The sequence below is a fragment of the Salmo trutta genome, chromosome 14 (assembly GCF_901001165.1).
Source record: "Salmo trutta chromosome 14, fSalTru1.1, whole genome shotgun sequence".
Classification (NCBI taxonomy): Eukaryota; Metazoa; Chordata; class Actinopteri; order Salmoniformes; family Salmonidae; genus Salmo; species Salmo trutta.
This window is the reverse complement of record NC_042970.1, coordinates 17,338,813-17,365,367: the sequence shown is the minus strand read 5'-3', so window position 1 is coordinate 17,365,367 and position 26,555 is coordinate 17,338,813. Positions and strand designations below refer to the sequence as shown.

Below are 26,555 nucleotides of genomic sequence, written 5' to 3'. Positions count from 1 at the left end.
TGTTGTAGGATTTGTTCGGGTATGGTACCCTGGAGGAACGGTTGTTGTAGGATTTGTTCGGGTATGGTACCCTGGAGGAACGGTTGTTGTAGGATTTGTTCAGGTATGGTACCCTGGAGGAACGGTTGTTGTAGGATTTGTTCGGGTATGGTACTGTCGTGACGTTGTATTAGTTAATGTGACGACTGCTGCTCATCGAATGATTAACGGTTTATAATTACGTGATTAAATGAATTAAGCAATGAATCAAGCAATTATTAACTCATTAACCTGGGGCACCATGGGAACATTGTTTTGATTGAGTTTCTATTTCCCAAATTAACTCAAAGGATATCAGAATATCGATTACAACAGTCGCTAAATTAATCAATTTCCTCTACAGTCTCATAATCTGAACGTCGTATAATCCGGGAATCTGCACGGACCCGGGCTTTACCACTGAATTTACCACACCAATCTTAGTTGATTATTTATTTACTAGCAAGCTAAAATGATGATAAAATGCACATACACAAAACACAGTCTAGCTATTGATTAGGACTTAGTATAACGGGCCAACACACTATGGCGCTTGTTACCCAAAATGGGGATTTTAAAGAGAGAGAAAGAAAGGAAGTACACGAGAGAAATATACATTTGGGTTCATTTGTCAGCCATGCTTATTTCTTCAGCCTACCATCCCGTTAGCGGGATCATTTTCCAGCGAAAACTCCTAGCGACATTAGCATAACGAAATTTAATTTTTTTTTCTTTTTTCAAATATAGGGCTGTCTCATATCGTTTTATAGATACACCTCTCTTGAATCGACCCTCGTTGTCCGATTTCAAAAAGGTTTTACAGGAAAAGCACAATATTAGATTATGTTAGAGGAGTACATTGTAAAAGTCGCATCATATGAATTTTCCGAGCAAGCACACCCATCACATATAACCAAAAAACAGCTAAATGCAGCACTAACCTTTTACAAACTTCATCAGATGACACACCTAGGACATCATGTTACACACAGCATGCAATCTTTTGTTCAATAAAGGTCATATTTCTATATAAAAACAGCATTTTACATCGGCACCTGAGGTTGACTAACTATTTTCCCATATAATGCGTCCCGGGAAACAGTGCTACAATTTTATAAATTACTATTCGAAAACGATTTTTTTAATATATATTGTCAATCTAAGATTTATAGATGAATATCTCTTGAAAACACCTGTCAAAACAGATTTTAAATTAACTTTACAGGGTAATCACACTTTGAGATCAAATGGGATGCGATACCCAGAAATTGAGCTCGAAAACCTAGCTCGGCGCCATCTTTGAACATTTGAGCAAGGAAAATCTGATATTGTATAATATCGCCAATAATCCCTCACCTTTAGTTGTCTTCATCAGAAAACACTTCCCGATGTCCCAGGTCCATGACAAATGTATTTTCGGTCGAAAAAGTCCATGCTTTATGTTCCATTAGCTTCCTGTCGTTAGCGCGTCCTAAGGCTGTAATCAAATGTTGTTCCGTGCGCGGCACCTGTCTAACGCAAAATGACTGTTTACGGTTAGTTAGGTTCGTTCAAACATGTCAAACGTTGTATAAAATAATCGTCAGGGCCTGTTTCAACAAGAGAGCCAATCAGATTCGAGTGGGACGATGTCATTGTGTTTCAAAAGGCTTCCAAGGGTGGGGGCAGACACGGCCGCCGACGTCACAATGCTCATGGCCCTACTACTCTGACCAATTGCCACATCGTCTCTTTCACTGAGTTTCTACCGCAGAACCCTCAAAACACTTTGTAAAGACTGGGGACATCTAGTGGAAGCACTGGAAAGTGCTCAATTTTCATTTTTTTACGTTGTGATTTATAGGTAAGGCTGTGAAGTCGAGTCCACAATTCAGATTTCCACTTCCTGGTTCAATCGGTCTCGGGGTTTTGACTGCCATACGAGTTCTGTTATACTCACAGACACCATTCAAACAGTTTTAGAAAATTTAGGGTGTTTTCTATCCATATAAAATAAGTATATGCATGTCTTAGCTTCTGACTTTGATTAGTAGGCCGTTGAAAATGGGAACGATTTTTTTCCAAAATGCGCTGTGGCGCCCCCTATCCTAGGGTAAATCCAACAGGTTAAAATTAGCCTTGCCCCGAACTGCCGCTCTTATGGGTCAGAATATAATGATGTAATTACGTGTTGGAGTTCTCAGGTGGGAAGCTCCGCGTGGGTCGTTTAGGCTTCTAAATGACGCAGTTCTCCGGCGCAACTCTCTGGTTGTCCTCACGATGTCAGTGTCCTTCTTGGCTAAGTGGTCTGATCCTCACCCTTGATCGGAAAGGGGTCTTCTGAGGACAGACAGCTCTGTAGCTCAGAGCTCACAGCTTCGGCTCGAATGGTGTCGATACCACGATTCGATGGAGAGTGGAGGCTGGGTGGTTCGGCTTGAATTCACCCACTTAGACACAGCTACTCGTCCGTAGCTCGTGTAGAAAAATATTTCTTTGTCTTCAACCTTGTGTTTCGTTTTGGGGTTCGTCGACTTTGTTAGACCTTAGCTGCAGCTTGGGGTCAATAGTCTCCTATGTTAATTCTTCACTCTCCTGTCTTATACCCTCGGGTCAGAAGTGGGTGTAACAGCCTTTAGGGCAATTCTCTGGGCGGACCAAGTAAAGGGGCAAGGCTTAGATTTGGCTAAAAATCCGATTTTAGACACTAACTTCACATTTCATCTTTACCAAAACATTCTGTTTGATTTGGATATTTTCCAAACAGCGTACAATGTATAAACATCAGGCATATACTGGGAAAACTCTTAAAGGTACAATGTTTTCATAATAACGTCATCTCTTAACCTTTAAAAACAAATACAAAAGTTACATACATTTTAATATTCCACTTTTCGTCATAACCACCATTGTGGCTGACGGAAACCATTGTTCCAAAGTCCCTTTATTGCATGTTTAATGTTCTGAGGCCAGTTCTCCATTGTTAGGACAAAGGAATTTCTCTGTATTATGGGCATGAGGTGTCATAAAACCCCCACATCTTCAGACCCCTAGATCTCTCCTCCTCTGTTGGGGGTTTGGGAGATAATCTGTAGGGTGGTGGTCTCCTGTACCCTGACCTGATCAGGACAGTCTTGACAGTACCCTGGAGGAACGGTTGTTGTAGGATTTGTTCAGGTATGGTACCCTGGAGGAACGGTTGTTGTAGGATTTGTTCAGGTATGGTACCCTGGAGGAACGGTTGTTGTAGTATTGATAAAGAGCTAATGCCAGACACCCCTGGCTATGATTATTGTATGTTTACTTGGTCAGGCTTTGGAACTTGATATTATATCTCTGGTCATATTGATTCTATTCCTCACTGTTACAGAATCTCTCTTTTAATGTTAACATTTATCTCCAGCTTTGGGTTGAAAGTGCATCTGGAGAAATATATGAAGTATCATATCTGTCTGTTTACCTACAGTACCTGCATCTGATGTAGATTCCTGTAGGCCTATATTCAGTAAAGGTTCCCACTCATTCCAGTCATCTCCCAGACACATAACTCCTGGTTTAATCACACTTTAGATATCTGCACAAACAAACCAGTGTGAGGACTGAAAGTAAAATTGGTTTGGCCAGTACTTGGAGTCGCCCAACATGCCACTCGCTGTGCAGAGTCTGGGTGCTAATCAAGCACTTTTCGCCCTCTGTGGGAGGGTGTGGGCGACCATACCAGCCACTGTCTGCTGACATATATCCACGCTTTTCTGGGCAAAAGTGTTAAGCCAGCCTCCTGCTAACAGTGACAGGAGAGCTGTGTGTGTGTGTGTGTGGGTGAGGGGTGTGGCTAGTGGCGTCAGGGGTCAGTCAGACAGTCCTGATCCAGACAGGGGTCACCCATTCGGTGACACAGCTGCTGCACCACTTTGGTGGCACGACTCTGACAGCAGGACTGTGTGCACAGTGTCTGGTACGACTCGTCATGGTTTACATATACACAAAGAGGTGTTGTTGCTTGTCAAACAAAGTATCCTGCATTTGCATAGTGGTTACTCTGCTGGTGCCCTTCAGCTACACTGTATACCTACGTAAATGATGCTGTCTCCCAAGCAGACGGATCAAGGCTGGAATGCTGAAACGCATCAAGTTTTATTAATAAAATATGTATTTTTCTATTCTACTGTTTTGTCATCCCCTCTTGAACTGACAGTTTGAATCCTGGTTAAACTGTGAGATAGCGATAGACTATGCTTTTCCTTTTCCATGGTTTCTAACACAGATATCCACCGAGCTACAGTAACTGATCATTTTGATTTAATGTCCTGCTTGTAGCGTATGGATATGTTTGGAACGGAGAGTTTTGTTGTTGATTGATTTGGTATTTTGCACTGCTGTGACACTGGTATATGTTTCCATGGGATGATTAATTCAATAGCAGTGGCTCTATTTGGCTTGAATGAATGGATGTTGCCATGTTCCCCTGTTCTTCCCTGCTGGTTTGTCGGTCCTTGTTTGTTTCCCTTCTTTGTGTAACTATGAGCTTGTTACAAGTAGATAGTTGAGATATACTGTTTGTTTGATGTAGCGCTGACGCCTACCTGAACTCACATACTGTATGGCATTTTAATGTTCTGATAGGGACTTGCTGGAAACAAAGGCAAACGTGGATTATTAAACCTGGACCAGTGCCCTTAATGTCATAAACACAATCTATCAAAATAATGTGCTATTCATAGAGGAAATGATATTACAATATCTCTAGATCTGTATTCTAGTGGAGTCCTGGGCCTTTTTGAACTTGAAAAGTACATTGTCATGCTTTTACTTTGTAAATGGTATTCAGTGCAGACCACCTGGTGTGCTTTTGACACAGAGGTAATTAAAAAGAAAAATGTGCAGGTCACAAGTTTGCTCGCGTCTGTCCCAGCTTGTATTGTGCAGGATAAAATCTTGTCAGGATGCATTGTCAATAGGTGGAACCCTCCCATGTTAATGTATTTTCCGTACCGTGAAAAGTATGTGTGAGGCATAGAATATGTTGACCCAGCAAACTGGGAACATTCCCAGAACATTAGTTAAGATTCCCATTAAATTCTAATTAGGGTTTGAAAAAATTGTCAAATAAAATATATTTTAAATGTTCTCTTCACATTCACTCAAATGTTCCCAGCAAACTAAAATGATTGGTTCTGTGAAAGTTCCCAGAACATTTGTTAGGTTGTGGCAAATGTTCTCATAACACAAAAAAATGTCCAGTGGTGCCTACAGTATGAACAGAGAGACGATGTTTTTATAAAACATTCACCTTATGTTGCAAGAACGTTCTCAGAACACATTTTGTATTTTTAAAGGTTCCCAAAAAACCTGGTGGGAACAAAAGATGAACTGTTAAATTGTGCAGATGATTTTACAAGGATTATTTTGGGGTGCAAAAAACATTCACCTGATGTTACAAGAACGTTCCCAGAACACATTTATGCTCTTTAAATGTTCATAAAACATTTATTTAGGTTGTGTGAACATTGTGGGGATATGACAAGAGAAAGGTTCCCAAAACACAAAATTGTTCCAGTTGTGCAGACATTTAGACAATGTTTGTATCAGGGTGCACAAAACTTTCCTTTGATGTTGCAAGAATGTTGACAGCACAGCCTTTCTGAGTTCTTTAAAGGTTTCCAGAACATTTAATTAGGTTGTGGGAACAGTGCAGTTACATTACAAGAGATTACAAGCACAGAATATGCTCAGTTGTGATGACATTCATACAATGTTTAAGTTTAGTTGACAAAAATGTTGACAAAAACACCTAGTCTAAGTCCTTTAAAGGTTCCCAGAACATTTAATTAAGTTATGAAAGTTGTCTGGAATGTAGCAAGAATATTGTTGTGATATTCACATATTGTACTTTCGAGGTTGCCCCAAACATTCCCACAATTTTGCACAATTTCCCAAAATTGTGTTTTTATTGCGTTCACAGCATATTTATTTTAAGTTTAACATTATATTCCATTGTTGTTCACACAATTTTTTATTTTACCAGGCAAGTCAGTTAACAACAAATTCTTCTTTTCAATGACGGCCTAGGAACAGTGGGTTAACTGCCTTGTTCAGGGGCAGAACAATAGATTTTTGCCTTGTCAGCTCAGGGATTTGACCTTGCAACCTTTCGGTTACTAGTCCAACGGTCTAACCACTAGGCTACGCTGCCGCCCCAAAGGATATAAATTATACCGTGTCTTGGAGGTCCTCAGAATATTTCAAGAACATTTAGAAAATGTTAAAGGTCAGACACAACAGTAGGATTGTCAAACATTTGCCTGCCAACAGTACTTAGCACCTCTGAACAGAGTGGCGCCAGTCAATCTCTTTTATGATCCCACAGCAAAGACCTTGATGTCATCAGCCACTCAACCTTGTTAAAATACTCCAAACAAGAAGGTGGCGGTAACGTTGTTTAGTAATGCATGTGCGTGTGTTTCTTTATGGCCTAGTCAATGTTAGCTAACTAGCTGTGCTAATGATACTACTAGCCAGATGACCACAGCTAGATAACTAGCTAGCAAGATGAAAAAGAAAACATTTATTTACTCTCCATAATCACCAACAGCCCATTTACATTAGCTAAATGGTTAGCATCATTCGCTAGGTAGCTAGCTGTTGTGCTAGCTAGGTTAATGTAAATTTAAATACACTGCATTGACTCTCAGAAGCCATACAGGCAGCTGTTTCATGGAAACAAATCCATTGTGATTGAAATATAATGTTACTAGCCACAGTGGCCAGATGGCTAGCTTGGTAAAGCATTTGTGTTGTGTGCATTGTGCTGCACTTACCACCCTATTTGTTTCATATGAAGTGTGTGTGACTGCTTTGCTCAGTTAGCGAGCGTTAGCTAGCTACAGTGAGGGAAAAAAGTATTTGATCCCCTGCTGATTTTGTACGTTTGCCCACTGACAAAGAAATTATCAGTCTATAATTTTAATGGTAGGTTTATTTGAACAGTGAGAGACAGAATAACAACAAAAAAATCCAGGAAAACGCATGTCAAAAATGTTATAAATTGATTTGCATTTTAATGAGGGAAATAAGTATTTGACCCCATCTCAATCAGAAAGATTTCTGGCTCCCAGGTGTCTTTTATACTGGTAACGAGCTGAGATTAGGAGCACACTCTTAAAGGGAGTGCTCCTAATCTCAGTTTGTTACCTTTATAAAAGACACCTGTCCACAGAAGCAATCAATCAATCAGATTCCAAACTCTCCACCATGGCCAAGACCAAAGAGCTCTCCAAGGATGTCAGGGACAAGATTGTAGACCTACACAAGGCTGGAATGGGCTACAACACCATCGTCAAGCAGCTTGGTGAGAAGGTGACAACAGTTGGTGTGATTATTCGCAAATGGAAGAAACACAAAAGAACTGTCAATCTCCCTCGGCCTGGGGCTCCATGCAAGATCTCACCTCATGGAGTTGCAATGATCATGAGAACGGTGAGGAATCAGCCCAGAACTACACGGGAGGATCTTGTCAATGATCTCAAGGCAGCTGGGACCATAGTCACCAAGAAAACAATTGGTAACACACTACGCCGTGAAGGACTGAAATCCTGCAGCGTCCGCAAGGTCCCCTTGCTCAAGAAAGCACATATACATGCCCGTCTGAAGTTTGCCAATGAACATCTGAATGATTCAGAGGACAACTGGGTGAAAGTGTTGTGGTCAGATGAGACCAAAATGGACCTCTTTGGCATGAACTCAACTCGCCGTGTTTGGAGGAGGAGGAATGCTACCTATGACCCCAAGACCACCATCCCCACCGTCAAACATGAAGGTGGAAACATTATGCTTTGGGGGTGTTTTTCTACTAAGTGGACAGGACAACGTCACCACATCAAAGGGATGATGGACGGGGCCATGTACCGTCAAATCTTGGGTGAGAACCTCCTTCCCTCAGCCAGGGCATTGAAAATGGGTCGTGGATGGGTATTCCAGCATGACAATGACCCATAACACACGGCCAAGGCAACAAAGGAGTGGCTCAAGAAGAAGCACATTAAGGTCCTGGAGTGGCCTAGCCAGTCTCCAGACCTTAATCCCATAGAAAATCTGTGAAGGGAGCTGAAAGTTCGAGTTGCCAAACGTCAGCCTCGAAACCTTAATGACTTTGAGAAGATCAGCAAAGAGGAGTGGGACAAAATCCCTCCTGAGATGTGTGCAAACCTGGTGGCCAACCACAAGAAACGTCTGCCCTCTGTGATTACCAACAAGGGTTTCGCCACCAAGTACCAAGTCATGTTTTGCAGAGGGGTCAAATATTTATTTCCCTCATTAAAATGCAAATCAATTTATAACATTTTTGACATGTGTTTTTCTGGATTTTTTTGTTGTTATTCAGTCTCTCACTGTTCAAATAAACCTACCATTAAAATGATAGACTGATCATTTCTTTGTCAGTGGGCAAACGTACAAAATCAGCAGGGGATCAAATACTTTTTCCCCTCACTGTAGCTTACTAATAAGCTAATGCACATTATCAAACCTAACAAAAAAATCCTTCAAGCACAACTCATTAGAAAGATATAAAATATGTAAAGAATTGCTCTAGAAAAAATATTTATTATGCAGCTTTATTGTTTTAGTTGGGTGGATTAGACTGGAAAAACTTCCCTCTTCCTTCCTTTTTCTTGTCACTCCTGTCGGCTCTCCCACTTGGAGGTTCGTGCTCTCTGATTGACTCAAAGTCAAGTTGCCGAGCATTGCGTTTTACAGGTACGTACACCCTTTGTTCTAGCAAGAGAAGGAACGGCCTCCTTCTGAGATAAGTGCTGTACCTATCGGCAGTCAGATTCTCGGGGTTCATGCTTTATATTTAAGTTTGACCTAATGGGCTACAATATTCTCAGCATGCACATTTCTAGTTATTTAAAGCATATCGGAATTACATGCCTTTTATGTTCTTCTCCAGATGTATTAACAATTCTCATTTGAGGATTATATTGTAGACCCACTACAACATGATATTGACAAACATTGCATTTAATTTCATTCAGAGGACATTTGAGTAGCATTTAATCATAAAAATATCCATATTTTTCACACTTTATATGTTGACAATCTGCAATCTTCAGCCAGCTCAGTAAGCCTCTGTGCCACCAGGAGACAGCTGTGGTATTACGTATTTGTTTCCAATCTATATAGATAGGGAAATAAATGGTTAATTAGGACTAGGGTTGCAGAATTCGGAAGATTCCCAGAATCAGGAGGCAATAAGCAGGAAATCCGAAATCCTCCAACCAGGATTTCTGGTAGGTAGACTAGCGTTTAGAGCATTGGGCCAGTAACCGAAATGTCACCAGTTTGAGTCCACATGCGTATAATACACACGTATACATGTGTGAAATAGGACAAATATAAGCCACCAGCAAATTATTATTATTATTATTATTATACTTGTAACACTGCATTTTATGATTTTTTTAAAATTTTCATCACATATTGAAAGACTTATGAAATGTTATTTAAGTTGGGTCGATATTTATAAAGCTTAATTTAAATAAGTTGTATTCTTGTGTATTCACATGCTTCTTAAATATAGACTCAGAACCTTCAAACTAAATATGAAACAATTTGTCCTTTTCTCAATTTCAATCGAAACACATACAAATGCATGCAATACATATTCTGAAAAATTATGATACATAGCATTTTAATAACTCCTGATTGACCATATTACCTTATATATATAGACTGAAAAACTGCAATACCACAGCCGTCCCCTTGTGGTGCAGAGCGTTAATGATCTGGCTGAACATTGCAGGTTCCAACCCCACGTGCAGATTGTTAATATTTATTTTTATTCATTTTTTACCTTTATTGAAGCATGAAGTCATGCTGAGATCAGTCTATTTCGCAGATAGGCCCTGCATGAACACTCCAATAAACAACAATTACATAATACATATCTATATACACATCAGTTGCACTATACATGTCTATATACACATCAATTACACTATACATATCTATATACACATCAATTACACAATACATGAAAAGCAATGCATCAATCTACGAGACTTCAAGGAGGGCCAGCCCACATTCTCATACAATGTGCAATGGTATGTACTGAACCTATCGGCTGTAATAAAGTGCAAAGCGTTTTGATAAACTGTGTCCAATGGCTTCAATACAGTGGCAGTCGATAACTGGAATGAATGTTGACTGAATTATTTGATTTCTGCTATTTAACGAAAGACAGGATCTGTTCCTATAGAAGAATACTATTTTAATTCTTAATTTCATCAACATGCTTTTTAAAGTATATATTTTTTTCATCAATCCAGATGCCCAGGTAGTTATAGGCAGGAACACCAATCAATGAGGGCCCCATCCAAAGTATGTAGGCATAAATCATCAGATACATTTGTAAGTGATTTGGAAAATAACACACTTGGTTTTACCTGCACTAATTTCAGTTCAACAAAGGCTTTCTGCAGGGCATTAAAGTCAGACTGAAGCATTTACAGAGCCTGGTCAGCTGTGGGGGAAATAGCATACACCAAAGTGTCATCTTTTTTTTACAGATAAACCGATATTGTTCATGTAAATAGTAAAAAGAACCAGACCAAGAATCGATCCCTGTGGGTCACCCTTTGTTATGTCCAGAAAACCTGATTTAACATCATCAGTAAATACACACTGTGTTCGGTCCTTTAAATAATTTTCAAACTAGCTACATGCAGCCTGGTCCATGCCAATTGATGAAAAATAAACATAAGTAATGAGTGATCCACAATGTCGAAGGCTTTAGACAGGTCAATAAAATGGGCCACACATTGTTTCTTCTTATCCAAACAATTAAGACCATCATTTAAAACCAAAGAAGTAATGGAGATGGTGATATGACGTGTTCTGAAACTTGACTGGTGTACATTTAGAATACATTGCTTAGTTAAATGTAATAAATGTATATAATTGGCAACAGAGTCCGTTTTTCTAGCCATATCATAACAAGATCTGAGATTATTTTTTACTCTAAGGCATTCAAAGGGAGCGTGTTTCTCTGCCCCCCCCCCCAAAAATATCTAATTATATGGTTGTGTTTGTATGATTTAAATGCTGTTTAAATGTCCTATGAATGAAATTAAATGTTTGTCTATATCACTTTTTTAGTGGGCCTACAATACAATCCTCAAATGTGAATTACCATTAAATATGGAGAGAAACATAGTGGGGGATGTATTCCAATCTGTATTATGCTTTAAGGAACTATAAATGTGCATGCTGAGAATGTTGTGGTAGTATTATGTAAACTTAAATACACAATTCTCTAAATGTTCTTGAAATGTTCTGTGGATCTCCAAGTCAAGATAAAATGTATATTGTGTGAACATCAATGGAATAGTATGTTAAACTGACTTGGAAATTGTGCTACATTGTGGGAATGTTATGCACAACCTCTTAAGTACAATATGTGAATATCACAAGAATATTCTTGCAACATCCCAGACAACTCCCAAAACTTAAATGTTCTGGGAACCTTTAAAGAACTTAGACCAGGTGTTCTTTAAACATTCTTACAACATTAAGGGAATGTCCTGTTCAACCTAACTTAAACGTTGTATGAATATCATCACAACTGAGCATATTTTGTACTTTGTGAGCACATCTCTTGTAATGTACCCACACTGTTCCCACAAACAAATTATATGTTCTGGGATTCTTTAAAGAACTCAAAGACTGTTCTGTCAACATTCTTGCACCATCAAAGCAATGTTTTGTGCACCCTGATACAAACATTATCTGCATGTCAGCACAACTGGACAGTTGTTGTGTTTTTGTAAATGAGCTCTTGTTATATCCCCGCAATGTTCCCACAACCTAAAGAAATGTTTTATGAACTTTTAAAGAAAATAATTTAAAAAAACATTTTCTGGCAACGTTCTTGTAAGTGAAGGTGAATGTACACTAAATTAAATTGTTTAATCATCTGCACAACTTTACAGTTTATCTTTTGTGATGTCCCCACAATGTTCTCATCAGACTGTTCCCAAAAACCAATAAAGCATTATGGGAACCTTTAAAGATCAGACAAAATATGTTCTGGGAACGCTATTGAAACATCAGGCAAATATTTTATACAATACAACATTGTATAATCATCAGCACAACTGCACAGTTTTTGTGTTATGAGAAAATTATACATTACACACTCTCTCTCTCTCTCTCCAATTTCAATTTAAGATTTAAGGTCTTTATTGGCATGGGAAACATATGTTTGAAATAGATAATTAACAAAAGTGAAATGAGCAATAGAAAAATGAACAGCAATAGAAATCTCTCTCTCTCAAAAATTCATGACATATTGTAAAGTGAAACTAGTTCACCATGTAATCGAGTGGACCACCACTGCCTTGCTTTGTCTGTCCCTGGTCAACTATACCATTTGCACAATTACTGCACTTGAGAATAATTAATAATCACATTGTTTGTGAGCAGAATGTGGTGGTACACTTGCTCAGGAGCATGCATAATCAAGGGGGGGGGGGGTTGTAAACCCCTTGTTGTTCAAAATTAATTGGCTTAATTGTGTTAGTGCTCCACTGTGGCTTTAGAGGGAGGGGAGCCAGTGTCACCAGCTGGGTAATCCATCTTCTTAGCAGCAACCCTTTTTTCTGCAGGAGACCAGCAGAGGTGGGTGTTGGGGGGGGGGGGGTCTTATCTCTCCCAGACAACCCTGCAGGGACCCGGTTTAGATGACATCAGCTGGAACAAAGCAGCTGAGAACGCAGAGAAGGGTCTTGCCGATGAGAGTATAAGTGGGCCGTGTCAGGCAATGGACCGCTGCATAAAAACATCCCATTTCAATATGTCACCACTGGATTGGAAGAGAGAGAAAAAACATTTTTGGTCCCTCACACCGGACCCACACAATCAACTGTCTCTGAATGAGTGGCCACCGTCTGCCTGCCTGCCCACCCGCCCGCTGGACGTGCTAACATTCTGTTTTCCCCTTGTCTCTTCTCTCTGAATTAAAGGCATTCTTTCAAAGGCCTGTTTGGAGTTATCTTATGCGACAGGGGCACTCGTACAAATACACTATATACTGTATACAAAAGTATGTGAACACCCCTTCAAATTAGTGGATTTGGGCTATTTCAGCCACACCTGTTGCTGACAGGTGTATAAAATTGTGCACACCGACATGCAATCTCCATAGACAAACATTGGCAGTACAGCTCAGTAACTTTCAACATGGCGCTGTCATTGGAGACCAACCTTTCCAACATGTCAGAATATCAAATGTCTACCCTGCTAGAGCTGCCCCAGTCAACTGTAAGTGTTGTTATTGTGAAGTAGAAACATCTAGGAGCAACAACGGCTCAGCCGCAAAGTGGTAGGCCACACAAGCTCACAGAATGGGGCCGCTGAGTGCTGAAGCGTGTAGTGCGTCCTGCAAATCAAATCAAACTTTATTTGTCACATGCGCCGAATACAACAGGTGTAGACCTTACCGTGAAATGCTTACTTACAAGCCTTTAACCACCAATGCAGTTCAAGAAAGAGTTAAGAAAATATTTACCAAATGAACTAAAGTAGAAAATAATAAAAAGTAACACAATAAAATAACAATAACGATGCTATATACAGGGGGTACAGGTACCGACAGGTTAGTCGAGGTAATTTGTTCATGTAGGTATGGGTAAAGTGACTATGCGAGTAGCAGCAGTGTAAAAAGAAAGAGGGGGGGGTTGACAATGGAAATTGTCCGGGTGGCCATTTGATTAATTGTTCTACAGTCTTATTGTTTAGGGGTTGAAGCTGTTAAGGAGCCTTTTTTGTCCTAGACTTGGCGCTTCGGTACCGCTTACCGTGCGGTAGCAGAGAGAACCGTCTATGGCTTGGGTGACTGGATTCTTTGACAATTTTTGGGGCCTTCCTCTGACACCGCCTACCAGTGTTGTCGTCAGCAAACTTAATGATCGTGTTGGAGTCATGTTTGGCCACGAGTCGTGGGTGAACAGGGAGTACAGCAGGGGACTGAGCACGCGCCCCTAAGGGGCCCCAGTGTTGAGGATCAGCGTGGCAGACATGTTGTTGCCTACCCCTACCACGTGGAGGTGGCCCATCAGGAAGTCCAGGATCCAGTTGCAGAGGGAGGTGTTTAGTCCCAGGGTCCTTAGCTTAGTGATGAGCTTTGTGGGCATTATGGTGTTGAACGCTGAGCTGTAGTCAATGAACAGCATTCTCACATAGGTGTTCCTTTTGTCCAGGTGGGAAAGAGTAGTGTGATTGAGATTGCGTCACTTGTGGATCTGTTTGGGCGGTATGAGAATTGGAGTGGGTATCTGGTATGATGCTGCTGATGTGAGCCATGACCAGCCTTTGAAAGCACTTCATGGCTACCGACATGAGTGCTACGGCCGGTAATCATTTAGGCAGTTTACCTTCGCTTCCTTGGGCACAGGGACTATGGTGGTAGGTTTTGTAGTTATTACAGACTCGGTCAGGGAGAGGTTGAAAATGTCAGTGAAGACACTTGCCAGTTGGTCTGCTACCGAGAGCATTATCATACAGTCATCCGGAACAGCTGGTGCTCTCCTGCATGCTTCAGTATTGCTTGCCATGAAGCGAGCATAAAAGGCATTTAGCTCGTCTGGTAGGCTCGCTCACTACAACCCACTACAAAGTTCCAAACGGCCTCTGGAAGCAACGTCAGCACAATAACTGTTCATCGGAAGCTTCATGAAATGGGTTTCCATGGCCGAGCAGCTGCACACAAGCCTAAGATCACCATGCTCAATGGCAAGCGTCGGCTGAAGTGGTGTGAAGCTTGCCGCCATTGGACTCTGTAGCAATGGAAATGCGTTCTCTGGAGTCATGAATCACGCTTCAGCATCTGGCAGTCCGACGGACTAATCTGAGTTTGGCGGAGGCCAGGAGAACGCTACCTGCCCCAATGCACAGTGCCAACTGTAAGGAGGAATAATGGTCTGGGGATGTTTTTCATGGTTTAGGCTAGGCCCCTTAGTTCCAGTAAAGAGAAATCTTAAAGCTACAGGATACAATGAAATTCTAGAGGATTCCAACTTTGTGGCAACAGTTTGTGGACTGATATGTGAGTGGACACTTCAGATGTTTTGGTGGTACAGATATACTGCAGCGTGCTTTGGTGTGCTCCGATGCTGCAATACATTGGCTTTGATCCACAGGGGTTTTATTGCCATGGTGAGATCTGTTCTGTGGCTCTGTATTAGTTGTAATGTTGTTGGAAGGAGGTTAGTGCCAGTTAAGAATAACACAAGACAGGTTTATCAAATTAAGGAATAATGATACAGTAAATTAAGTTAACTTTCAAGAAGGTCTTCTCTGCATGACATCTTCTTTTATAAATTAGCCTCACTTTAAATCTATTCTTATAACATTGACCTTTATTATACCGTATATAGCCCTTGGGCTTTTAAATAAAAGGCCAGATGTAATTATTCTACATACCGACTGTATAGAACAAAGTCATATTGAAGTGCGTTGTGATTAGTCTGTCTGAGGACTTGGTCTGAGTTTGTTGTTTCCTCCCACTCTTTCTTGGTCACGTAATTGATGGCTGTCAGGCTTTGATGCCTGGATGGGGGTGTTTATCATACAATGGGCTCTACTTGCAAATATACTCCCTACATCCCTGTAGAGTGGATAATGGGTTGAGTGGTGCAAGTAAGGCACAGCAGGAATTTCTGCATAAGGGTGTTGACTCCATCGTATTGAGGGAGACAAGGATGGGAGTGAGATGGCCTCAGATGTAGCCATGCTTATGACCCATCGCTATCTCTACCTGCAAAGGAGGAGGACATGGAGATGGCTCTCGCATAAATGATGTCTGCCAGAGTGAACTCCAATTCACACACCCCATCTGCTATTCCAGACACACTCCAGAATGAATCAATGTCAGGAAGGAAACCAAATGTGGAACAAGTATCAGCACATTTTTATTAGCGTCCGCTGAGGAAGCTTGTGATGCATTTACTTACATTGACTTAGTATCAACGATTCTGCACTCAGTCATTTCTCAGACATGATTAAGTGTCCTTGATTGATTCTAATTGAACATCTGCTTGGATAAAGTGGAGATCTGGATCTCTGTGGAGGTGTCTGCACCACGCCATGTTCCGAGCGAAATATTGAGAGGTTCTGCAGCCAAAGACATGTATCTCATTACCTCACTTTGAAGGGAGACACACCACTTGATAGGTTGGGTGGGCAGCTGATGGTGCTCATGCTCATTTAGCGTTAGCCTCCCTCTTCAGAGTCAGTCTGATGTTGGCAGGGCTGGGAATGTCACATGAAGGGGAATGGCCCTCCCACCTGAGGACGAGAACAGGCCAAGGATTACAGCTCTGCCGGAGTACACACACACACGCACAAACAGACATGTTCAATGGCACATACACATATGCATGGACGCACTGACAGGAGCACATGCAAACACAGACACACACCCACAAACCTAACACACACATACTGTCCCCTGTACAGCCTTGATTTTCCCCTAAATTATGTTGTGGCTTTTATCACTGCTTAAATGTATCTTAAATCATTTTAACAGCTGACCTTAGCTTTATCTATCAAGATGTGCCGTGCTAGTGTGTAGAGGAATCATGTGTATTGATGATTTCATTTGCCAAAAAGTCAATTAATAAGACACACATCAAATTGATCACGGATGATTTCATATTTACAGACTAGTATAATAAGTATAAAAATCGATTAACTATTTTTATTAGCTTAAATCATGTTCATTGATGTCAGTGGAAGGTTTAAGTATAAACATGAGGTGCGCTCGCATACTTCAGTTATTTGATTTGACCCTTAATGATCAAGCTATTTCTGATCATTTGCACTAGTTCAACCAACTGTACCATATCTAGTTAGCTGAACCCTTGTTCCCTTTCTTGTAAGGGTTGTAAAACAAGCTCAAGCAAAAAGAGTTGATCGACTTAACCCAAATAAATCTCGACCTGGAGCAAAAGTGAATTTAAAGATGTTTGCTGAGATTAGGTCAAAACCCTCTTTACCTGTCCACGTCCCATGTTCTCCTCTCTGGGATTATTTTTTATCTGGGAGAGACTGCTGCTGATATCATTTTTCAAAGAGAGAATCCGCCAGCACAGCACAAGTAATCCATCTTGGTTCCTCCGACAATTTCTTTGGAACACGTGTGTGAGTGCTCTTTAATTCCTGAAGGATACCTCAGCCAGCGCATGAGGAGGAGATGAATATCAGTGGAAGGAAATAAACTCTGAGGGCAATTTGTGATTAGAGGAAGGATCATGTAGCTGAAGCAGCACATCCACATGGCCCTCTGTGGACCAGACAGATATACACTCCTCTCCTTCCAATGCAATTACACACACAATCCCATCCTGTTCTCCTGTTCCACAGCCGGGAATGAAGACAATCTAAATCAGGAGGTTTGATTAAGACAGCTACCTGTAATAAGCAGTGCACAGCGTTTAATTCCAACTCATAGAGTCCTTAGAAGGTGGTTTCTTCCCAGTGTTTGCGTTCAGATTGTATTGGGATAGTTTCATTATGAGGAGGGGTCTGATAACAAGTAAACAGACTCTTTATGCCCGGGGACAGTATGTGCTGTAGAAGAACGTTTTTCTTGTGTACTTCTCTTCTGTAGAGTTTGACTATAAAGTGTTTTAATTTCCCATGCTTTTGGTATAACGTATATGTCCCAGCTGGCATAGTATAAAACAATTATTGTCAATGATTATACCAAAACGTATAAAAGTATTAGCTTAGAAAGGCCTTTGTATTATGGCATGTTACTATAGCAGGCCTAGGTTGCATTAGCCATGAAAACGTGTTTGTCAGGTCCATGTGGAATCACTTGTCATTTCTCTTTTTATGTGAAGGTGGTGTCAGAGGGAGCGTTTGGCACTGCAGTGTATTTGTTTCACAAAGTAGAGATTATTGCTTCCTTTGCAAGCTAACACCGCTGTCCCCTGGCTGTGTTTTCAGAAAGCTGTGTATTTCCATGGAAACCTTAATGCTACAGAGTACCCTGGAGACAAGGGTCAACCCAGTGAAAACTGAAATGAAATGTCATTTAACGTATAGCCTGCAACTCTCACTCTTTCTTTCTTCCTCCATTTTAATGTAACTGAAAAAAGAAAAAGGACCCACTCAGTGCATTCTGCTAGTTGCAGGGTAAGTCATTTGTACTGTGTCAAGGGAAATGAGTCCTTACTTACTGTCAATCATACTTGTTCCTTCTGTCAGACGTGTACACTCAGCTAGAGCTCTGTGTAACCCTGGCTCCAGATGTACTCCTCATACTGTTATTCTACTCTGATTGACGTAGGCAAAGGATCTCTATAGGGTAGGCCTTTTAACAGTGGCTTGAGGCACTTCCAAGCATTGTGTTTTATTCATGGCTGTTATTCTCAGCATTACTCTTCATGACGTACTGCTCTGTTCATCACATCATTATTGTTGATAATTAGTGCATTCGGTGAACAACAATTCCAACTTTCTTCTATTTAAGAAATGTGTAGGCTTTGAAGTTTGAGTGACGTTCGAGTTCACTTTCTATCATAAAAACATAAATTCCTGAATAATTTGGTAGAACTAATAATGCATGTGACAAGCTAAAAGGTATTGGGACAATCCTGTGTAAGGCAAACATCTATATCAATTACAGTGCTACTGGAGAATTGACCCAGAAAAATGCTCAGGTGTCCCTATTTTAGCAACATCAGGCAATTGGTTTGTTGTCTAAGTGATAAAAAAAACACCTCATTGCCACACATATTATTGTGGACTGTAATGCCTGTTAACCTTGGGGTTGACAACATGGGAAGCAGTGGTACGCACTCCGGATTTGTCTTGATGGAACTGTGAAAATAGACTTCTCAGAACCTTCCCCATTCAGATGAGCTACATAGTGCATTCTGCATCATACACTCCAGCTGTGGTTTTGCTTTGTCAAATCTGTACAGTTTGACTTGATTTAAGTGTCTGTCCTCTCAAACACAGAGCTCTGTGGGGAACCTGGGGAGAGACAGACTGTCCGTTTATCTTGGGATGTCAGACTTTTCCCTCTGTACACTTCAGAGTTGGGTCCAACCTTTTGTCTCGCTCAGAGGATAGGGTGACCTAGCCTTTGCCCCTGTAGACACCTCATCTGAGCCTTTCCTATTCTCCCCTGGAGCAGTGTTACTACCACTGATGCTTTGATACAATCATGATTACCAACACCACCTGCAGGTAGGTCAGCGTGGACCAGTACAAGCAACATACTTTAATGCATATCTCTCCTTATCTGTAAACTAAATACAGGGTGTACACAGCTATAGTGGCAGACACAGTGAAACCCATGCCCTGAAATACTATATAATGTGCCGGATGAATGCTGGATGAGGCTTGTGTTTGGAAATTGCATGGCTCGAGTGGTGGTTGGACTAAACCAGATGGGGAGAAATGATTATTAGAGGAGTGATTGTAGAGGTGCAATACACATAGTGTAACGCGCCTTAGCCGAGGTTCATTATTTTGTGAAGTCTTTTTTCACATGGCCTCATGGCTGAGTAATTCTACTGATAGAATCTTAACCCCAATTTTCACAGTCCTGTTTTATTTACTCTGCTAATGAAGAGCACACAGAGACCATGCAGTCACCCGTCCAATCAGGCTCTCAGAAGGAGAGGGTGTGTTTGTGTATTTGTGAATGGTGGTGTTTACCAATGCTACCTTCATATATGCACCTATTAGGACATTGGGGTAAATCGTTGTATTTCTGTTATGCCAATATTGACATCATCAGCAATTCTATCTGTTTGTGTGCATCAAACCCAACATGAAACACTTTCTTCATTTCAGTGTAGTGTTGCCACCATCATTTTTAATCATTTCTGGTAAATGGTTTTGTCATGAAATCATCCAACACACATCTAGCATTCTAGCACTGTCACGGTCATCGTAATGGATGGACCAAGGCGCAGCGGGTATGTGAATGCTCATTTTTATTAAACACGAAACAAAACAAGAAAACTATGAAACGAACGACAAACAGTCTTGTAGGCTCACACAGCAATACAAAGAACAATCTCCCACAATCCCCAAAACAAACAAACTCCTAATTATAGGACCCTCAATCAGAGGCAACGATAACCAGCTGCCTCCAATTGAAGGCCCCCAATCCCAAATACTAAACATAGAAATAAACACCCTAGAAACAGACATAGAACTGTACAACATAGAAATAAACAAAAAACCCCGGAAACATAAATAAAACGCCCCTCTACATAAACACACACTCAAAACCATATAAAACAAATACCCCCTGCCACGTCCTGACCAAACTATATTAACAAATAACCCCTTTACTGGTCAGGACGTGACAAGCACTTCCTTTGCACAATACATCTGTGCTTTTCAGTAAAAGTTTTTTTTTTACAGTACAGACAATTGTCCACATCAAATTGCTGTTTGTCTAAAATCAAAGACCAATGTCCTTGTGGCCGACTAGGTGAAAAATCTGCCGGTGCCCTTGAGCAAGGCACTTAACTCAAATTGCCTCTGTAATTCACTCTGGATAAGAGCGTCTGCTAAATGACAAAAATGTAAATGTAAAATGTCCTTGAATTTGGAGATAGTAAAAACAAAGCTTGATTTACAAGTACTGTAAGCTGAAAGCTTCTGTCTCACGGACCGTAATATAGTCTTCAGTCGTTGTGGTGATGTCTCAAAGAGAATGTCAGAAAAGAAAACAAGAGGAAGTGTTGTTTTTTTTTACTTTGGACCATAGTTACAGTTTCCGGCAATTTGCACTAAACAGTAGTAGGTGCAATGGTTTTTCTGCGACTGATGTGATTTGTCTTTCATCTTCTTACAGGACATTAAAGATAAACACTGTCCAGTCTCTTTCCCAGTTACTTCCCCAATACAGGATTTTTGTTTGTATTGTTTTTATAACATGAGTCGTTTTTGGGGGCTTTTCCCATCTTGTTGGAAATAATTGTCTCTCTTCTTCGGAAAGGTTTATAACGGCAGCCATTAACTTTGTGTGAGGCTGAGATGAAAAGAGTAGCACTTGTGTTCATCTCACCTGTGAATTATTGATACATCCTCCTCCGCAGCATTCTCTCATTCAGGGAGGAAGGTGGGAAGGGAGGAAGGCTCTCCTGAGACCGTGGGCAGATCAGACAGACATGTTATCTAGAGGTTGATTCACGAGGGAGAGGAGGAGTACAACTGGAAGACTTCCCTTACTTGACTTGTAGTTTACCTCAGCTCCTCTAACACCAGCTTCAAAGCCAACTTCAAGGTCTACTAATAATGCCTTTCCCATTCATGTAATGTCAGTCAATGAGTCAGTCTGATAACAAGCGGTAAGGACACAGTGTACAGACATTTCAGTGTGTGACCATGGAGAGAGTCCGTCAAGAGATTTATCTTGCAGTAAGAGAGGCATACTATGAGGCATAGTGTTTGTGTATAGTCCCACTTGTATTCTCTCTGTAGAGCTTCTCTCAGAATATGCACAAGTCACATTATTGTCCCTTTGTCCCAGGGGATAAGGGGATTGTGGAAATATATAGAGCCAAGCACACAAATGCAGGTATTGAGTTATATGAGGCATTACTGTGAGCCATGTGCTGGAGATGTAGTCTTAAATCAGGTCGGCGCTTGATCTAGTTAAAACAATGTGCTGTTGCCCTATTTACTCAGTCTCTTTGTTTACCAGACCTATACCAACGTTGATGTGCACTACAATTGTTCTTTTTCTTGAAACAGCTATCCAAAGATCAGGGCATCTTCCTAGACCAGCCACTAAGACACTTCTAATTTTAGCAACCTCATTGTTCAGTTCTTTCAACTGAACAATGAGGTGCTGTATGAATAAAATACAATGTATGGTAGTGCTGTGACTGCTGCAGTACTTTTACTTTTGTCATGTGTATGTCCTTCTTCACCTGTCCAATATAGAGCGTATAGATCAGATAGGTATTCTCTCACTTGATTGTAGTAAATTAACTATATAATGGGTCATTTAAAGTGCTTTGTCAGGTGAAGTAGTCAGGGTGAGTCACAAACACATTCAGTCATTAAGATAAGTATTATCTAAATTCAAAGCAGGTTATTTTAGTGTTTCTTGCCTTAATCTTTTTACTTTAAATAGGTTAAAACTAACATTTGAGTGTGGTGTTTATCAACACAAATTCAAAACATATTTCACCTCATGTAATCAGAGCATCTTAGAAAAGAGGCTTCACTAACTGAGCAATTTCCACAGTTCTAATACATGACGTGCTATTACACAGAGCTGTGAATGACAGTTTCTAATAAAACACAGCGGATCACAATGCAAAGACCACATACCATTTTTCTTCTCTGCTTTACAATAGGGACCATGTTTTTTTATATTCAGTTTGCAGATTCAGCAGAGTTTCAGATAATTAGAATCCACCACAGTTTAATAAATTGGTCTTCCCATTTTTCCGACACTGCCCTGCTTCCAAGGTCACTATTTAATTTTTGTTGCCTCTTATTTAGGAAAATGTGGAGTTTGGTTAAGAATCATTAAGCATTCGTAGTACCAGTGGCCATTGTGTAAAGGCCATACAGATATGAAGTGATTGTTCAAATCAAATTTTATTGGTCACATACACATGGTTATCAGATGTTAATGCGAGTGTAGCGAAATGCTTGTGCTTGTAGTTCCGACAGTGCAGTAATATCTAACAAGTAATATAACAATTCCCCAACAACTACCTAATACACACAAATCTAAAGGGGTGAATGAGAATGTGTACATGTAACTATATGATTGAGCGATGGCTGAGCGGCATAGACAAGGTGCTGTAGACGGTATGAAATACAGTATATACATGTGATATGAGTAATGTAAGATATGTAAACATTATTAAAGTGGCATTATTTAAAGTAACATTGTTTAAAGTGACTAGTGTTGGCCAGTTCCTGGATGTCTTCCGGTCATATGAAGTCATTAATCAGCTGTTTGAACACATTGTCTCATTTTATCACTTATAAAAGAACAAAGCACAATTAGAAATGTTTGAGAACTTTCTCAGTCACCAATTGTCTTATTCGTAGTTTTGATCATTTCTTGGAGTGGCACCTGGACATACAAGAAGACCAATAGTAGGAGTTTATTGATGATTGATTTGATTTAATTTATTGGTTAATTAAAAGTAGTAGGCTGCTCCAGCCGGAGAGAACAATTATGATATATTTAATGATTATATATTTACATTTAAATTATGTAATTTCCAGTCAATGCATGATATAGATATTTACAGTTGAAGTTGGAAGTTTACATACACTTAGGTTGGAGTCATTAAAACTTATTTTTCAACCACTTGTTTTTCAACCACAACCACTTTCTTGTTAACAAACTATAGTTTTGGCAAGTCGGTTAGGACATCTACTTTGTGCATGACACAAGTAATTTTTCCAACAATTGTTTACAGACAGATTATTTCACTTAAAATTCACTGTGTCACAATTCCAGTGGGTCAGAAGTTTACATACACTAAGTTTACTGTGCCTTTAAACATCTTGGAAAATTCCAGAAAATGATGTCATGGCTTTAAAAGCTTCTGATTGACTCAAATGATGTCAATTAGCCTATTGGAGGTGTACCTGTGGATGTATTTCAAGGCCTACCTTCAAACTCAGTGCCTCTTTGCTTGACATCATGGAAAATCAAAAGAAATCAGCCAAGACCTCAGAAAAAAATGACCTCCACAGGTCTGGTTCATCCTTGGGAGCAATTTCCAAACGCCTGAAGGTACGAAAGTATGAACACCATGAGACCACGCAGCCGTCATACCGCTCAGGAAGGAGACGCATTCTGTCTCCTAGAGATGAACGTACTTTGGTGCGAAAAGTCCAAATCAATCCGAGAACAACAGCAAAGGACCTTGTGAAGATGCTGGAGGAAACGGGTACAAAAGTATCTATATCCACAGTAAAATGAGTCCTATATCGACATAACCTGAAAGGCCGCTCAGCAAGAAGCCACTGCTCCAAAACCGCCATAAAAAAGTGAGACTACAATTTGCAACTGCACATGGGGACAAAGATGAAACAAAAATATAACTTTTGGCCATAATGACTATCGTTGTGTTTGGAGGAAAAAGGGGGAGGCTTGCAAGCCGAAGAACACCATCCCAACCGTGAAGCACGGGGGTGGCAGAATCATGTGGGGGTGCTTTGCTGCAGGAGGGACTGGTGCACTTCACAAAATAGATGGCATCTTGACGAAGGAAAATTATGTGAATATATTGAAGCAATAACTCAAGACATCAGTCAGGAAGTTGAAGCTTGGTCGAAAACGGGTCTTCCAAATAGACAAAGACCCCAAGCATACTTCCAAAGTTGTGGCAAAATGGCTTAAGGACAAAGTCAAGGTATTGGAGTGGCCATCACAAAGCCCTGACCTCAATCCTATAGAAAATGTGTGGGCAGAACTGAAAAGGCGTGTGCGAGCAAGGAGGCCTACAAACCTGACTCAGTTATACCAGCTCTGTCAGGAGGAATGGGCCAAAATTCACCAAACTTATTGTGGGAAGCTTGTGTAAGGCTGGCCAAAACGTTTGACCCAAGTTAAACAATTTAAAGGCAATGCTACCAAATACTAATTCAGTGTATGTAAAGTTCTGACCCACTGGGAATGTGATGAAAGAAATACAGCTGATATAAATCATTCTCTCTACTATTATTCTAACATTTCACATTCTTAAAATAAAGTGGTGATACTAACTGACCTAAGACAGGGAATTTTTACTAGGATTAAATGTCAGGAGTTGTGAAAACTGAGTTTAAATGTATTTGGCTAAGGTGTATGTAAACTTCCGACTTCAAATGTATGTTTATCTAACACCTGTTCGAATAGAAAGAAGCAAATCAAACCAATGCTATTGCTATACCATTTCTGAAGATATTGCACTGCTAGACTAATTGCCTTTCTCTCTGAGGAACGCCCATGCATGACGAACAATGCAAAAAGTGTACTTAGAAAAATGGACCAATTCACAGACTGCAATACAAGTGGGAAAGAAATGTGGGAATGCAATGAACAAAAAATGTATCTGTTACATAATCGTTCTGCTTTTTCTGCTTGCAGAGTTTCCATTCTGGATAACGGAAACCTCCGGATACAGAATTCAACCAGACCAGATGCAGGCCTTTACACGTGTGTGGCAAGAAACCAGTTTGGAGTGGCAAGCAGCTCCGGGACTCTCATGGTCAAAGGTAAGCCTATTTGTCATTATATTATACTGAATGGGCTTATGGAGCCTTTAAATAAGGTTGTGATTTCTCATAGGATGCAACTAGTGAACCTCTCTTGCGACAGACTGTTCACAGGAGATGTGGTTCTGGGGGTTCTGAGATGAGATGAGTACCGTCCCTAAGCTTTTCTCCTCTAAACATGAATGATGATTTCAATGGGTTTTTGCACTGAGCGCTCATTAAGAAACAGACTTGGAGGTTGCAATGTTGCTGTTGCACTGTAGTGAATATTCAGCACTGTCTCCAGATCTTCAGACCAAACAGGTTCTTGGTACAGTATAAAGAAAGAGTAGAAGGGATTAAAATGAGAGTAGTGTTTGTGAGATCATCTGTAGGAGTCACCCTGCGGGACTGAAGATCGGGTTTCTGCTCTGTTGCTGGAACTTATTATACTTCATTAAAAATGAATGAGAGACGGGTGTAAGGTGTTGTGAATTGGGAGGCTTTGTTTTGTGCATGCTTCTGTTTTTTCTGTCCTGCTGCTGTAAGGAGGCAGTGGTATTCTCACCTGTTTTTCATCGCTTCAAGTATTGCTGATCTTTTCTTTTTTTTTGTGAGCTTTAACCCTAATATGACCTATTTTTTTAAGAAGTCTGGTCTGGTTCAGTTGGGTTGTGATATGATTGCTTTGCTTGTCTATAATGTTTTTGCTATTAATCCCCCTTTCCACTGCTTTGTTCCCAAGGATAAAAAGTTGTCAGTTAGGTCTGATTCACAGTCCAAAGTGTCTGATGTTGATCTCATTGTACATTATTATTACAATTGATTATTGGAATAAAACAAGTTTTAATGACAGCCAGCTGTATCTTTATTATGATGTAGGTCTTTCTGTCTCATTGTATTTATTTAGGTTGGAATTGGAAAGTAGGGTTGCAACCTTTTTTAACTGGCAGAAACTTGACAATTTGCCAGCACCGCCTCCATTTTCAGATGCATTTACACATACAGTTGAAGTTGGAAGTTTACATACACTTAGGATGGAATCATTAAAACTCGTTTTTCAACCACTCCACAATTTCTTGTTAACAAACTATAGTTTTGGCAAGTCGGTTAGGACATCTACTTTGTGCATGACACAAGTAATTTTTCCAACAATTGTTTACAGACAGATTATTTCACTCATAACTCACTATGTCACAATTCCAGTGGGTCAGAAGTTTACATATACTTTGTTGACTGTGCCTTTAAACAGCTTGGAAAACTCCAGAAAATTATGTCATGGCTTTAGAAGCTTCTGATAGGCTAATTGA

General features: G+C 40.3%; 1 protein-coding gene across 3 annotated transcripts in view; it reads left to right on the top strand.

Moving 5' to 3' along the window:
• The window catches only part of LOC115207538 (contactin-4-like), a 242,940-nt gene that overhangs the window by 182,044 nt on the left and 34,341 nt on the right, over positions 1-26,555 (top strand). For all 3 annotated transcript variants that reach the window (XM_029774693.1, XM_029774694.1, XM_029774692.1), the window contains exon 12: positions 25,139-25,266. In XM_029774693.1, the coding sequence (XP_029630553.1) occupies positions 25,139-25,266 (128 nt within the window). The remainder of the gene's footprint in view (positions 1-25,138; positions 25,267-26,555) is intronic.